The 15,176-nt window shown below is 35.1% G+C and overlaps 1 protein-coding gene across 26 annotated transcripts in view; it reads right to left on the reverse strand.

Annotated features, from left to right (window-relative positions):
- GPHN (gephyrin) overlaps window positions 1-15,176 on the reverse strand; it is a 284,198-nt gene that overhangs the window by 44,950 nt on the left and 224,072 nt on the right. For 16 of the 26 annotated variants that reach the window (XM_064658384.1, XM_064658383.1, XM_064658388.1 and 13 more), the window contains 2 exons: window positions 5,687-5,749; window positions 3,283-3,325 (listed from right to left, as the gene is read on the reverse strand). In XM_064658384.1, the coding sequence (XP_064514454.1) occupies window positions 3,283-3,325; window positions 5,687-5,749 (106 nt within the window). The remainder of the gene's footprint in view (window positions 1-3,282; window positions 3,326-5,686; window positions 5,750-15,176) is intronic. The other 10 variants (XM_064658402.1, XM_064658398.1, XM_064658396.1 and 7 more) reach the window with 1 other exon arrangement.

Raw genomic sequence — 15,176 nt, forward strand, 5'->3', positions numbered from 1 at the left:
GAGAAAGAACCAAGTTTATGTATGCTACAATGTGCAGATTCACATAGTGATGTTAATTTAAACCACTTTACTGAAACTAATCTGGCACTTTGGAGTAAATTAAATTAGTTAGTTATTATCATTGAGCATTCATGTCAGACACTGGGAAAGCACTGTATTCAAGTAGAATCAACAGAGATTTAAAACGAACTGCAATTTACAGTTGAAAAAGTTCACAGAAGTGTATATCCTTATTTATAATGAAAAACATACTAGAAGTCTTGATGAGCACAAATACAAAACAGAAACCCTTCAAGATGATTCAGTATTTTACATTGAGGATGATAATCTGAGGCTAATTCAGTTCTATGAACTATGAACTCAGGATGATTCACTCCATTCTGTTCTCCACAAATACATCTCAGTATGCTCTGTGCCATGCACAGATAAAACATAAGAATGGACATTGTGCCAGTCTGTAATCCAAGAGTGAGATGGGAGTCAAAAAGTTTGAAAGGAGGATAGAGAGAGCACAATGAAATCATTGGGCAGTCAGCACAGTAGACAGTGTTTCCAGCTAGCGAGCATCCTACCTATTGTCAAGATTTTGTAGTCACCATAGCAAAGTGTTGTTTAAATGTATAATTTGAGTGAAGGCAGCAGGACAACTTCATGGAAGCTTACTTTTCCCAACTATGAGGGACAGGCAGGGAGAAAATATCACAAAAGTTGTTTGAAAATGAAGCCAGCAGCATGTTTGATTTCATGATACTTACTGAGAGAGTAAACAAGGAGATAACAAGCTTTGAAGGATTTTGAAAGTGAAGATAAGCAAGAAGAGAACTATTGGATGACTACATAAACTAGAGTAACACATACAAACCAAAAGATTAAGACAATTACAGTTGCAGAATATCTTGAAAGGATTTACCTAGAAAAAGAAGGTATTTTTGAGAGCCAAAGTGGATGATGTTCTATATGTAATATGTAATGATATTCCTAAAGCAACATAAATTATAATAAGAAAGTATTAACAAATAATAGGAACTAATTGTTAATGACATGATTTTGCTTTGCAGTAGCTACCTAAATATCCCATTTGCTGCTGCACATGCCTACAAATTCTGGAAAAAAGTAGATTATTGCTTTAAGTGTAGTCTTCTAATAAAAAATAACTAAAAAATAGTAAAACAATCACACAATATAAGTTCTTCCTTCAGAAGAGAAGGTTTCCTAATTAATCTGTATATCTGATACTTTCAGCACTAACACATGCTTGCCTTTTGATGTGGTAAATTGTTCATTGATTACTTTTTGCTGTCAACACAGTAACTATCTTTCAGAGGAAGAAGTAGAGACAAGGAAAACTGCCCACCTAATTTTCCTAAGAAAGATTCTAGAAGAAACTATTTGAACAATCTCTGTGTGTATTTGGAAGTTACATGACCATAAAACCACACCCTGTGAATTTATCAATCACAAATAATTTTTAGTTGACTAAATTCCTATCTTTAAGATTGCAGTTGGCATTCTGTGGAAGACAGAAACAGCCAATGAGGTATATTCTAACTATATTAAGACTTTACACACTCTTACACCTCACTTTTTCATTCGCAAACTAAGGAGAAGTGATCCAAATTTAACTATTGTAAGATAAAAGTGTAACAAATGGAAAAAACTGCACTCCTGGTTCTAACAACAGGGATCTTCCTAGCAAGCTTGCATTTCCAATTATTATTCCTGTATTTTGTTAACAACCTCATTAAAAAGGAAAAGGAAAGGGAAGTATTTGTCATATATAGTCAAACTTCCCATACCCTTCTCTGTATAGAAAAAGAAACCCTGCTTAGCAGCACTGTAAATCCTGCAGGTCCAGCAGATTCCACACATTTTCCTAACGTTTTCTTGTAAATTGGGAAAAATGAAGGAAGATGCTAGGAAAAAATATGTATGGCAGTGAACAACCTTGATGCTGCAGCCATTAGATGCTTTTGTGTTTTAGTGCTACCTAAAATTCACTGTAAGCTACTTCAGAGACTATTATTTTACTTCTTTAACCCTTAAAAAGTGAATGAATTCAGAGGTTTTTGAATGCTTTGAATGGTGCCCAGAGTACTACTTTCAGATTCGCAAGTCTGTCCCTAATACATCGTCATTCGCTTAAGCCAAAGGTTCTGTTAAAATCTGAGAAATCTCAGAGAAATCTCTGACAAATCTGTCTTCTTCAACATAGATAAAATTTCCTAATCTCTGATACCTTTGTTCCAACACCAAAAGTAAGCCCCATTATTACTGCAAGAGAGGCCAAGAAAATAAAGCATCTCTAGTTTTAACGCTAGCATGAATAACCTTAATGAAGAAAGAAAGAAAGATGCAGGTGTAACTACTAACCCTTCTCTCTCCCTATTTCTTCCTATCACACATTTAAACAGATCCAAGGGACAAACAAATAATGATTTTTAAAATTCTAAAATTACTAAATGGTACTTTTTACTTACAAGTAAGTGACATTAAACAACTCCTCATACTTTCCCAAGTTATCTTTCACTAATGTGAAATGTCAGATGGCTCTAAAAATAACTACTTAAAGCAAGCTGCATTTTGTATGACAAAATAATCCTCTAGCTTAGAAGCAGCTAAGTCAATTGGTTGCATAAGGTAGAAAATTCCTGACATCCTTGTCTTTTATCACCAAAACAACTTCCTATTGCTGTCATTACACATATATGTATACACACACACACACACACACACACACACACACACACACACACATATGTATATGGTGGATCAAATTTTACACTACAATAATTCCCATAAAACAAAGGAAAAGAATTATGCAAATTAAAGAATGCATCATCTGGATAAATCTGAATTCTTAATCTTTGCATTTTTTGTTTGGTTTTATGTAATCCAACATTCAAATTAATGCTCATGAAAATAAAAATCATTATAGTCAATCTGAGAACTTCCATTTTCATTGTCTTTAAGTATTGATTCTTGTCCATAAAACCTGGACACACATGATCATTTACAACAATACATCACCACAAACAACACAGACCTCCATGTCATTAGAAAAACAACTTGGAAGAATAAATTAAAAGATGTCTCTCCATCAATACATGAACAATGGGAGCTGTTTACACTTTTATCTTTGGACTGAATTTCACTGTCTTAAGTTATTAAATTTCATCTGCAAACCCACTTATGTCCCAACCATATACTTCTGATCTGATTATCATTTGCTGTCTCCTGAGCAGTCTTAGTTTCTCAATAGAGCTATGAAGTTTCAGTACGTACTTGCTCTGAGGATGTTCTCCTTGCTGCTGCACCTAGACTGGACCTGCAGAGAGAGCACGGATTCTATGAGCTACAGAAGTTAACAAGAATGCAAAATACAGAGATAAAATGGGCAAGCTCCTGGGATCTAAGACAGAGGCTATACATATTTTCAGCAACATTCTTACATATTTTGCATGAGATAAGTATATTTATGCAGAACAGTAGTAGCTGATGGTCAGAATCTGATACAAGCAATTTGATTCCATACCCTTCTCATAAGAAACAACATGGCCTCAGGACAGTAATAGGGAAAAATCAAAGAACAGAGTGTTTGAAGTCATATGTTAAGCTCTAGTTTTCAACAAAAAATCCACATTTTCTTATACAGTTGTAATTACAGTAGCTCTGAATCTAGGTCCTATGATTAGACAGAACACTAACACAGCTAACATATTATCATGACTTGATTTAACAATCTGTCGTTGATATATTCAGGTACTATAGAAAGAGTTTAAAGTATTCAATATTCAATTTCAATTGTGTTGATTCTGAAAATGTTTAATAAGAATTCTTCACAATTGGATAAGCAACTCACAATTGTATAAACAGCTCCTGGCTGGAGCCAGATAAATTTACTCAGCTGTTCCTGTTTGGTTAAAAGAAATGCTATGTTCAGTATAAATTTTACAGTGCAATTCTAGTTTAAAAAGTAACTGTGTGAGAATGGCAAATGGTTTCTCAATAAATTCCTTGATGATTAGCTGCCACTGTGCTATTCCAGATAGTCTGATTTCAGGGAAATTTGACAATTCATATTGGTCTAATACTGTAGTAAAACTGGACATTTAAAGTTCCATCTGTTTAACAGGAAGATTTAAAAAAGAATTGTTTTTTTGAAGAGTATCAGCACTACAAACACAAGACAGTATAAATTTTATCTATACTGAGGCATCAGCTCTTGTTAATTCTTCTCAGGTTGGGAAGGATAGCACAACATATAATAACTCTGAAGTTGCAAGATTTTGGATGAACTACTGGCAGGCCAGCTGACTGAACTGGTAGCACTTGAATAATAAACATTTTGTATGGACAAAACCCCAGCTAAAGTAAACTTCACAAGAAAACAAACCTCTGAGATAGTAAGAATGGAATCCTTCTCTTTTTTACTTTACTGACAAAGGTATTTTAAATTTCAGTGAGAGTATTAATAAAGTAAAACCGTGTACATGTGGTGAAAGAAGTGGAATAGCACAGGTGATGCTGAGGGTGTAATTTCCCAGCAGAACATTTGTCTCTGCTGAAAGAGCAAAGGAGTGAATCCAGATTATCTTTCAGACCTCACTTGGAATTTGCACTTACATAAAAATTGCCTAGAAAGTGAATATGTATGATCTAACAACTGATGAAGAATGGTACACGCTTAACCCCCTAAAAGCTGTCTTCAGAAAGGAACAACCATGAAAGGTTGAAACCAACTGTGCCCCAGCTTCTAAACCTCTTTCTTCTGTTCCACAGCAGCTTGCCCCAAATGTATATTCACATAAAAAAATTGGATTCTACAGCGCAACACAGTCTACTTATTGTAATGGAATAACTTATGGAAAGTAATGTTGCAACTTAGAGTGGGTTATGGTGTCCTTCCCTGAAAAAAACTCTTGTTTAACAAAAACAAACAGAAAAAACCCAAGCCCTCCCCTCTTCCCACCAAAAATACTATACAAGAAAACTGCAAACAAAATATTAATGATGTCCAAATTTGGCCCAGAGTTGTTTTACCAGATTTTAAAGGCATAATATGAACTCCCTCTGGAAGAAGTAAATATTTACCTATAATTTACCAAAGAACAATTCTGGACCAAAAAGATGGTATAATGGTAGGAAAGAAAGCACAAAAAAAAGAGAAGCACAGATTAAGAGAGAGAGGAAGAGAGAGAAATAGAGAAGCAGGATGGACGTGGCAAGGCAGAAGATGGTGTGTGCAAAAGGAGACATGGGTCTATGTGTGTAAGACTACTGTTTAAAATGGAAGAGGCTCTCTTATTTCTCACTGAAAAACATATGAAAAGAGAAAATGAGGAAGGGGCCTGCTGCAAAATAACCAAGCAATTCAGCAAACTGTGGAATGAAACTCAGTGAGATAACACAGTCCTAAAGAAAAAGGCAAAAAAACCAAAAAATACAAAACACAAACATTTGAAACAATCTACTAAAACAAACTAAGTAAAATATGTGATCCAAAGGACACAGATAAAAGCTACTAGAGAAGGAGGAAAAATGTTAGCAGACAAAGACAGTGCTAAAGAAGTAAAATGGAAGTCAAGAGAGAGTCTTCAACAAAGTGGAGGAACAGAAGGAGCCCAAACCCATAGCGCAAAGCAATGTTTGCGAATGGAAAACAGCTCCTTTGAGCAGTAATAGTTACTCTCGAGTTGTAGCCTCTATTCCTCCTGAGTTCATCTTTAAGCCCTTCCAACCTATAGTGGAGCTAGTGTATGGACAAAAACAAGAGATTTATAATGAACAGAGCAGCTGAGATTTGCAGATCAAATCTTCTAATATAAAAAACGTGTTGACAAAGTTTTGCTCTACAATGTCCAAATGACAATGGCAACAAAAGACAGCTGGCTTCACATACAGCCTCTTACAGGTCATTTTTTTAATTCTGTGCACACAGAGGACTTTATATTTACTTTTTGATTTCTTACACCCAGCCTACAGTTTCCACATTATCACTCACCTGATGGGCAACATATGCAGTATGAGAAATAATTTGCTTCCCACAAATTTTAAAAGCAGCTGTGGAAGAGGAATCCATGATAATAAAATAAAAGGCTTGATCAGCTAGACTTGATCGTTTCCCAACCTATGCTCACAGCTGCAGAATACAAACCATGTTTTAACATAACTGACATCAAAATTAGTCATTACATAATACTTCTGTTTAATATGAGTTGCACATTCTTACCCTAAATGTTATTTTTAATCAAAACTCCAGTAAAATGATTTTGAATAAAACCCACCAGTTTCCTAACACATACAGTTTTAGCAGCAATGGAGCTTTGTATAAATGGGGTTATGTGCTTTAATAAGTGCCTTTTATCATATTCATTATTTGTATGTTTTACTACTTTGCTATTTGTGACATTTACAAAAAATCTGTATTCTTTTCACAGCTACTGTTAAGTGAAGAATCCATATTATATTACATATAGTACCATGACTAACTGGGGAGAGTTATCAGTAGTAGTATTTACTATAATTCTTCTCATTCACAGGCAGTTACAGAAATAACAACCTATGGTTGTCTTTCCTTTCACAGGGAAAGTATAGATTTATTGTTTGTCCACTCTACAGTCTCTTTGCTCACAATCTATCGTGGTAGAAGATACACTGGGCTACCAGCCAGTACCATTTCCCTGCGTAGTTCAGACAGAATGTAATCAAACCCAAAGCATTCAGTTCACATTACTCTGTTTTTTAAGCAAACTGGATTTATGTTCTTGAAGATAAAACTTCATCATGCGGAATGCAGAGTAAGCTTTCTCCCATAGGCTGAAGTAATAAACAGAATGTGAAATAAAGTACTCAAAAATAAATTAAGGGAATGGTAAAACAAAGAGTTCTGCTGACAGCTTCTATCTATCAGTCATGATTGATCTGAAAAACGAAGTCAATGACTATACTAAATTGGATTCATTTAAATTTACGTGATATGTTTTGCTGCAAATAAAAATCTGTCCACAAAAAAATTTTTTACAAGTAAAATAGAAAAAGACACAAAGAAAATTTCATGCTACAAGTGAAAAATTAATGTGAAAAAAATGAAAAAAGAGAACTGAGAAACCCTTTAACACTTTACTGTTAGGAATTGTTAGAGAAATTACTTACCTTTTTAAAGTCATAACAAGATTAGCACAGAGTATTAAGTCAGCTCTTCATTATGGGAGGTACAATTAAAAGCCATTGGTTATAATAAAACAAATTGCTACACGAAGATGAAGATTTTCCAGCCCAATATGAAAAGCTAACTCTTATGGGAGTACATTTCAACTCAATATTACAACATGAAGAACGTTTCGGAACAAAGACATCAAAACATGATTTATCACCAACAGAAAGAGCCCGTTTCTCAGGAACACAGAGCCTATAGGAGGCTGACCCATAACCTTTAGCATTTATGGGAAAGCACATTGCTCCACTTTGAGGAAAGCATGCAGAATGTGGAACCACCAGCAGAAACCCAAATCTACACAGAGGACTCAGGTACAGCAAAGGGAATGAGTTCGCCAAGCTGTAATGAAGGAAGCAGGGAATGCAAAGCACAGCAGTCGCTAACAATTTAAGAACTATATTCCTCTCAGTGTCTCATGAACACCAGGCAGGCCTGTTTATGAGGTATTGCACCTACTACACTTACTGCTGGTGAGAATGTGCATAACTCATACAACCTTTCCTTGAAACTTCAGCAGCTTTATGAAGACAACTTATTCTCTATGATGTGGGAAAGTATGCTGCTGCTGTTTTTTTCTCTGCATGTGCTTTATTACTAATTACATAAGCTGAGTTCTGTACAATATACAGTGGCACATGCCACCATGAATGGTCTCTGAAATATTTGCCTGCTTTAAATAGATTTCAAATCACATGTGATCTGATTTATAGCTGTAGGGTTAGCACAGTATCTTTTGTCTAAAATACCTTTTATCTTCTAACAGTGCAACATACATTATTCAGTGTCTTTAAATAAACACATAAGAGAAAACTAAACCATGAACCCATAGATCAAACTGGCTATAAAACAATACTTTAAAAATTGATTTTGGCCTGTTATTCTAACTAGGACCAAATAAAAAAATGCAATGAAATACATTGGTTGGTTTAATTAAAAGAATGTTTTAAATCTAATCTGAAGAACACAGAGAACTGATTTAAAAGAATTAATAGGGAATATATTAATGAAATTATTAAAAAAACATTCACAGGAATGGCTTGGGTTGGAAGGGACCTTAAAGATGATCCAGTCGCAGAAAAAAAAAAAGTATCTGGAATTGCGTACTTCAGAAAATGTTCAGTACGGTATTTAAGGATTAAATAATCCTATTACAACATGCCATCTTCCTATTTCAGAAATGCATTCTTATTGAAACAGCACTTTTACACTGAGCTCATGAACACATGAGGTCTTAAGAGAATATTTTATGGCCATCTGAATTAGGACTAAAGTCACTTCAATACAACAGAATAAATTTTTCTTGTTATACTGAGACCACTTCTGAAAGGGAAAGAAAAGTGAGCACAAGGAAGTTGATAGCACCAGACATTACTCATTAACATAATTTTTAAAACAAACAGCAGTGATGGTGGAATTCACCTCACCAAAATTTAAATATGACTAATGTAGTATTCCACACAGGGAATCACTCATTTGGAGTCAGCTCTTTTGGGAAGAAAAAAAGCAAAAAATCATTTGAAGCCAAAATCATTTTAGGAGTAGATTTTTACCACTTCTTAACTGTTATGTTTATTAAGTGTTACTGGACACCGAACAAAAGTAATTTTCAAATTTTGAATATGTCATTACGTCTTCATCCATATATTACTGAGTTCTCTTTTCTGAGTTTTTCTCTAGTCACCTGCACTTTACATACAGATTTTTTTAATTTTGATAATTGTTTCCCAGTAGACTATGAATGCATATATGAAGTTTTATGGTCAGATTATGATTAATCCTAACTACCGTTCAAACAGGATGATGGAAGTGATTGAGGAATACACTGCAGAAACATGAGGCCTTAACTGATTCCTTTTACAGGAGCAGTATAAAAGATATTATTCAATATTTGGAACAATATGGAATGAAATGGCAAAGGGCAGTTTTCTGGGATTAGTCATCTCTCAATGGAAACTGACTTTGTCCTGGAGAGGCAAAATCAAAACATTTATTACTAGAAGAGGGTCCAAATAAAATCTTACACACCAACTAAAATCGCAAGCTGAACACCTCATTGAATGAGAAAACAGGAAGATCTATGATACACACAGCGAAAAAAGGAGACAAAATAGCAAACCGCTGGTCAGTAAGCTAATGGGAAAGCAAACTGGCTCCTACAAACTGATAGTATAGGCTTAATAGTGGAGAATAAACAGAGGCAAAGAGGGATTTATTTTCTTCAGAGTAATTTTAATGAAATGTTTACATTTATATGAGAAAAAAAAAGAGCTGAATTTTGTGTTCCTCAGAGCGTGGGACAGCATACAGACATGCCATATGAATAACACTGGAAAGAACGGCACATTTCTGTGATATTTTAGGGGCTATTCACAGCTTATTCAACATCATAGTCTTTTTGTTCAGAGAAGCTGCATTAATTAAAATACTCAAATATGAAGAGGTCATTCACCTTGTATAAGCTAAAGCCTATATTAAATCAAGCCATAAGTTTGACTTAATTTTTGCCAAATTTGTGCACAAACTCCAACTGGTGCTATGAAAATTCAAGTGGGATTTGTAAGACACAAGAAATCTCTAGGAACACTGCACTCAGAAAAATCAGAAGTTCTGCTCCTTGCATTATTAGGTATGAATAAGATCTTTTATTTGTTTGAATGAAAATCTTCAGCATTCCCCAAATGCCTCAGAAATATTCTCCAGTTTGAGAAGTAGATAGTGTAAATAAAGGCAAAGAGAATAAGTTGTATTTCCTAAGAGATACAAGGGAAAGAATTCCCATTGTCCTTGTTGTTTGCCATAGAAAGGGTTTGACTGACAAACCATTTAGCCTTAAAAGTATGCATTAGATGCCTGACTTATAGTCCATCTGGCCAGCATTAAGACTTTTTAAGCTTTTTTAAAAAGACTTTTTTGTCCATTCCATATTAACCAGCCTTTTAAGCTACTGTCAATCAAATGTCAATCAGATACATAAGAGATGGATAGAAATTCTTGTCTTCAAGCACACCGTAAATTACTCTCTAACCCTTCATATACACTAATAAGGTTGACATTTTAAAAAGCTTCATTAGTATTACAAGTTTTTTGCTTTTCAATGAAATTTCAACTAATTTCACATTTGTATTTCTTCACCCAGCAACAGCCAATTTCAATGAAGCATTAAAACAATGAAATATCCATACTACTGCAAAAAAATGGAAACTTGAATTGCATGACCCTCTAAATAAAATTTTAAAATAAATTCTTCATTCAAATACAGTCAAGGAAAATTGGCAAGTTTAAGTGAAGCAGCTTTTAGGACAGATCAATGTCATGTGTGCAACTCTTATTTTTACTTTGACAGGTAAGTATTGTGATTTCATCATAATCATTTTCAGCAGGGCTTCTCATAAGACAAGATAAGGCTATTTCATTTTAATCTCCCTGCTCAAAGAGTAATTTCATGTTTTACTTACTAAATGTTATCCAAACCATCTTGTATATGGGGAATAATTTAGTTCTTTAAAGATTCCTCTGCTGTGCTTGGTTCTACAACATGAAAGGAATTTATTTTTACAAAATCTTTGTGAAGCAGAGGCATGACTTGATTTTACAAATGGGAAACTGAGACCCAGAGACATCTAGACTAAATTTAACTTGACATGCCTACAAGACAATCCAGTTGGATTACAGATATTTGATCATCAGTTGCCATTTATTTCAACTACATTTGGAGTGCTCAGCATAGAATTACAGAATTGTTTGCATTGGAAGAGACCTTAAAGATCATCTAGTTCCAACCTCCCTGCCATGGGCAGAGAGCCTTCCACTAGACTATGTTGCTCAAGCACCATCCAGCCTGGCCGTGAATACTTCCAGGGATGGGGAGCCCACAACTTCTCTGGGCAACCTGTTTCAGTGCCTGACCACCCTCACAGTAGTTTCTTCCTAACATCTAATCTAAACCTACCCTCTTTCAGCTTAAAGCCATTCACCCTTATCCTATTACTACTAGCCCATGTAAAATGTTCCTCTCTAGCCTTCCTGTAGCCCCCTTTAGGTACTGGAAGGCTGCAGTGAGGTCTCCTTGGAGCCTCCTCCAGGCTGAACAACCCCAACTCTCTCAGCCTGTCTTCACAGGAGAGGTGCTCTGGGCCTCTGATCATCTCATGGCCCTCCTCTGGATTCTCTCCAGCAGGTCCATGTCCTTCCTGTGCTCAGGACTCCAGACCAGGCCACAGTACTCCAGGTGGGGTCTCACTAGAGCAGAGGAGAGGGACAGAATCTTCTCCCTTGACCTGCTGTCCACACTGCTTTTGATGCAGCTCAGGATACATTTGGCTTTCTGGGCTGTGAGCGAACATTGCTGGCTGTGGTGTGACATGAACATTATATAATATATAACTCAAAAATGACACACAGAAAATGAGTACCCCTGAAAATGGTGCAAGACGTTTTTCCAGCATGAAAAGTGAAGTCAGCACTAATAAGGAGAGAAAATGTGATATAAGCTTCCTTGGTACCCATTCAGGCCTTCCTGCTACAGCACTGCGCTTTCTGTTCCAGCACCATTCAACCCAGCTGGAAAACACAATTCCCTCCTGGGAAACAAAATTCAGTTCTCTTAATATCTAGTCATTGTCAATATCTGAATAAACGTTGATGGGGAAGAGGCAAGAGGCCAGTTTGGAAACTTTAGCATTACTGTTTTTGCTCGTATCTGCTCCTAGGTCTGCGGGCCTCCATCCCTTTAATGCAAGGTCTGTGGAGTGAAAACCATCTCTCCACTGATGTTTGAAGGAGTCTGACTCAAACTTGTAACTGCTAACAAAGTCTACAACCAATATTTCATGCTTACAGTCTTATCTTCCAAGTTGACCAAACAGGTAACATTACTTGCATTTCTGTGTGAAAGGATTATGAACACACACAAACAGGAACAAAAACATCAAAGACTCTGTGGCTTCAAAAGCCACCAATCAAGTGAACAGTTCACCTTCAGGCCCAAAAAGCCAATAAAAGGCCATCACTCAATTTCTTACATTTTTAAATCATCTTTAAAGTTAATTTTCACCTTTTTCTGCTGGTGTTTACTAGCAGTTTTGGTTGGAGATTTTTATAGTTATTCTAAAGCAAATAGCTGGACTACTTTTTAAACTATATGAGCAGGAACAAAACATGTTTCCCCATGTGGTACGATCATAATTTCTGCACTAGCATAACTCCAAAACAGTTATTTTAGTTAAGCTTAATATTTTTATTTGAGTTGGGAGCACCAAATTTGAAAGGCTTCAAGTACAAGAGCTAATACTAATAAACACAGGGAACAATAATCTTATATATGGTGTATATTATAGTCACTGATGTATACAATATTCAGCCAAAATCTCAGACTTTCAAAAATGAATAAAGCTCTTTTAAGTTAAGCTTCAAACAAGTGTACAGGTGTACTTGAAGCCCTTCAAATTTGATGCTCCTAGCTCAAGTAAAAATATTGAGCTTAACTAAAATACAGAAGTTGTTTCCATGTTACAAAATTACATTTAAAAACTGGAAAAAAAGGAAGATAACATAGGGAGCACTGATGGGAACTCACTGACATTTGTGCTATGCATTACTGATACTGACACTGCTGCGTATATCTGATTTCCATGTATTAAAACAGACACTGCGCACTAGAGACACATGTAAATTAGATCACATGTATGGCATTTCATATCAGTGATTACTTCAAAAGCCGTAACAGTAGTGTAATAAAAGCTTTGCTCTACTTTGATTCATTGCTATTTCAGAATCTAGACTAATTTTTCCACAGATTCTATTACTGAAGCTGACTGAAGAGTTAGATTGCTTTGTGAGCTGAACCTAGTGTTATTAAGTGTTATTACTAGTGTAATAGAATGCAAAATAATGTCTGGCTTTTCAAACAAGCTGATTTAAGTAGTAAACAAGTAAATTCTAAACACTATATGCTGGTGAACAGCTTAATACTGGATTTTAAAAGAAAACAGTGGTTGTCTAGAAAAGAAATCTCACAGTTATATCTAATCAAATCAATTTTATTGCCATACAGTCAAAAAAATGGTACAGCACAAGAAAATGGAAAAAACTCCTCTGCTTAAATGGATGTGTCTTTAGTGAAATAATGACAAGACTGACTTTGGAAAATGCGAAGGAGTCTAAGCTATAATCAGTCAAAAGGAAAATGACATTCATAGCTCTCTAGTTTGATCTAATTTGTTTCATAAAGGACTGCACATCTCTAGCAGGGTGAAATGTCTCCCTATTTTGTGGTACAAGAAGTAAGGGGAAGAATTTATTAAAAACTGAAACATAAAGATTTGTCTTGAAACAAAAAGTAAGGAACTTTAAAGTTCCAAATGGGGAAGGATGGAAATTATTTCTGAATTACTTGGGTTTTAGAATATAGAAATGTATATTACATTATCTGGAAAATAGTTGTGGTTTTAGCATTCAACTTCTTATTAACATTTTGTAAGGTATACTATATAAAATAGTTTAACCTAGAGCACTCAAAAATCTTCATGTGGTCTCTGAATGGTCTTCTGAAGTCAACTACGTGCTGCAGGAAACAGTATTGACTCTTGTTTTCTGAATACTGCTACTTAATTCCCTGTACTGGTTACCCTGTATAATTAGGTAAGACAATACAGGTCTCTGTTGTTTTATTAACAATGCTAAGTATACAACCAAATCGATAAGTATGCAGCCGATATATATTCCAAAACTATTTTTATGGAAATAATTATATTTTGTGGGAGAGAAAAGTAATATTTTGCAGATCTTTCACAATAAAAGGCATCATGTTCTAACCACTCAATGAGGCTAAATAAAACATATGACAAGCTACAGACCTGAATGTCTTCCTCTTTGAAAAACTTAATTTGTTTAGAAATTAGGAATAGCACTGCAGTAAACATTTTGTTGCCACTGTCCTTCCAACAAGCAGATCAACAGGTTTCCTTCATTACGCTTTTAGCCAAACACAAAGCGCATGCAAAAGCCAGAGGACAGGGAGAGAGAGGGAGACAGAGGGGGAAAGAAACTGATGTTGGTAACAGAAAGTCTGAGACACAAATGAGAATAAAAAATGGGGCCATTGTATAACACTGCCTAAGTGTAACTTTATACATTAGGACACTACGGACCTTCATTGGACAATCTATTCAATTTACATTGTGTGTGACATTTTTAAGATACAAGCTCATGTCAGAGTACTTCTAAAAATGTAAGTGAAGCCAATTTGATGGAATAATTTCTTAAGTGAACTACTGCTAATTAAAAATAAATTACTATGTTTTGTGACAACTGGTTAATAAGAAAATTACAGATATATTATACATATACTATACTTCACAACTGCTAAGTCATTATTACTTTTAATTAATAATTTTAGTCTTAGACAATCATTTAAGCAGCCCTGCTAACATTCACAAAAATTACAGGCATTAAGCTAACTGGTTTTCATCAAGGGTGAAAACCTTTATTGCATGCCGTGAAATTTAAAGATAATATGAACATATATTTTATCATTATAGCATTTTAGAGTATTAAAGCTTTACTTCTCTTGTCACAAGGAAATCACTGCTTAAAGAAACTCACTTCAATTTCACTGAATTGAACCAAAGACAACATCTGATTCTAGACAAGTGGAATTGCTAAGGTGCTGACTGGAGACAAATAGGTACATAATACTACTATCCTATAATGCCTGGAGCTCAACAAACTAGGAAAACCTTTCTGTACCTAAAAGCAAGCATAAGTTTCTAAAATCTTTCTGCCCATTCCTCTCAAATAGGCATCAGTTGACCACATCTACAGTTTCATCCATGCAACTGGTGACAATAAAAAGAAACAGGTGAAAAGCTTTTTCTAGTTTTGGACTCAGATGCAAAATAGCCTCTACAAGAACATTTTCTATGAAAAAACATAGGCAGCAAAATCTGCCTTAAATTCTTCA

This window comes from Pseudopipra pipra, chromosome 6 (genome assembly GCF_036250125.1).
Source record: "Pseudopipra pipra isolate bDixPip1 chromosome 6, bDixPip1.hap1, whole genome shotgun sequence".
Classification (NCBI taxonomy): domain Eukaryota; kingdom Metazoa; phylum Chordata; class Aves; order Passeriformes; family Pipridae; genus Pseudopipra; species Pseudopipra pipra.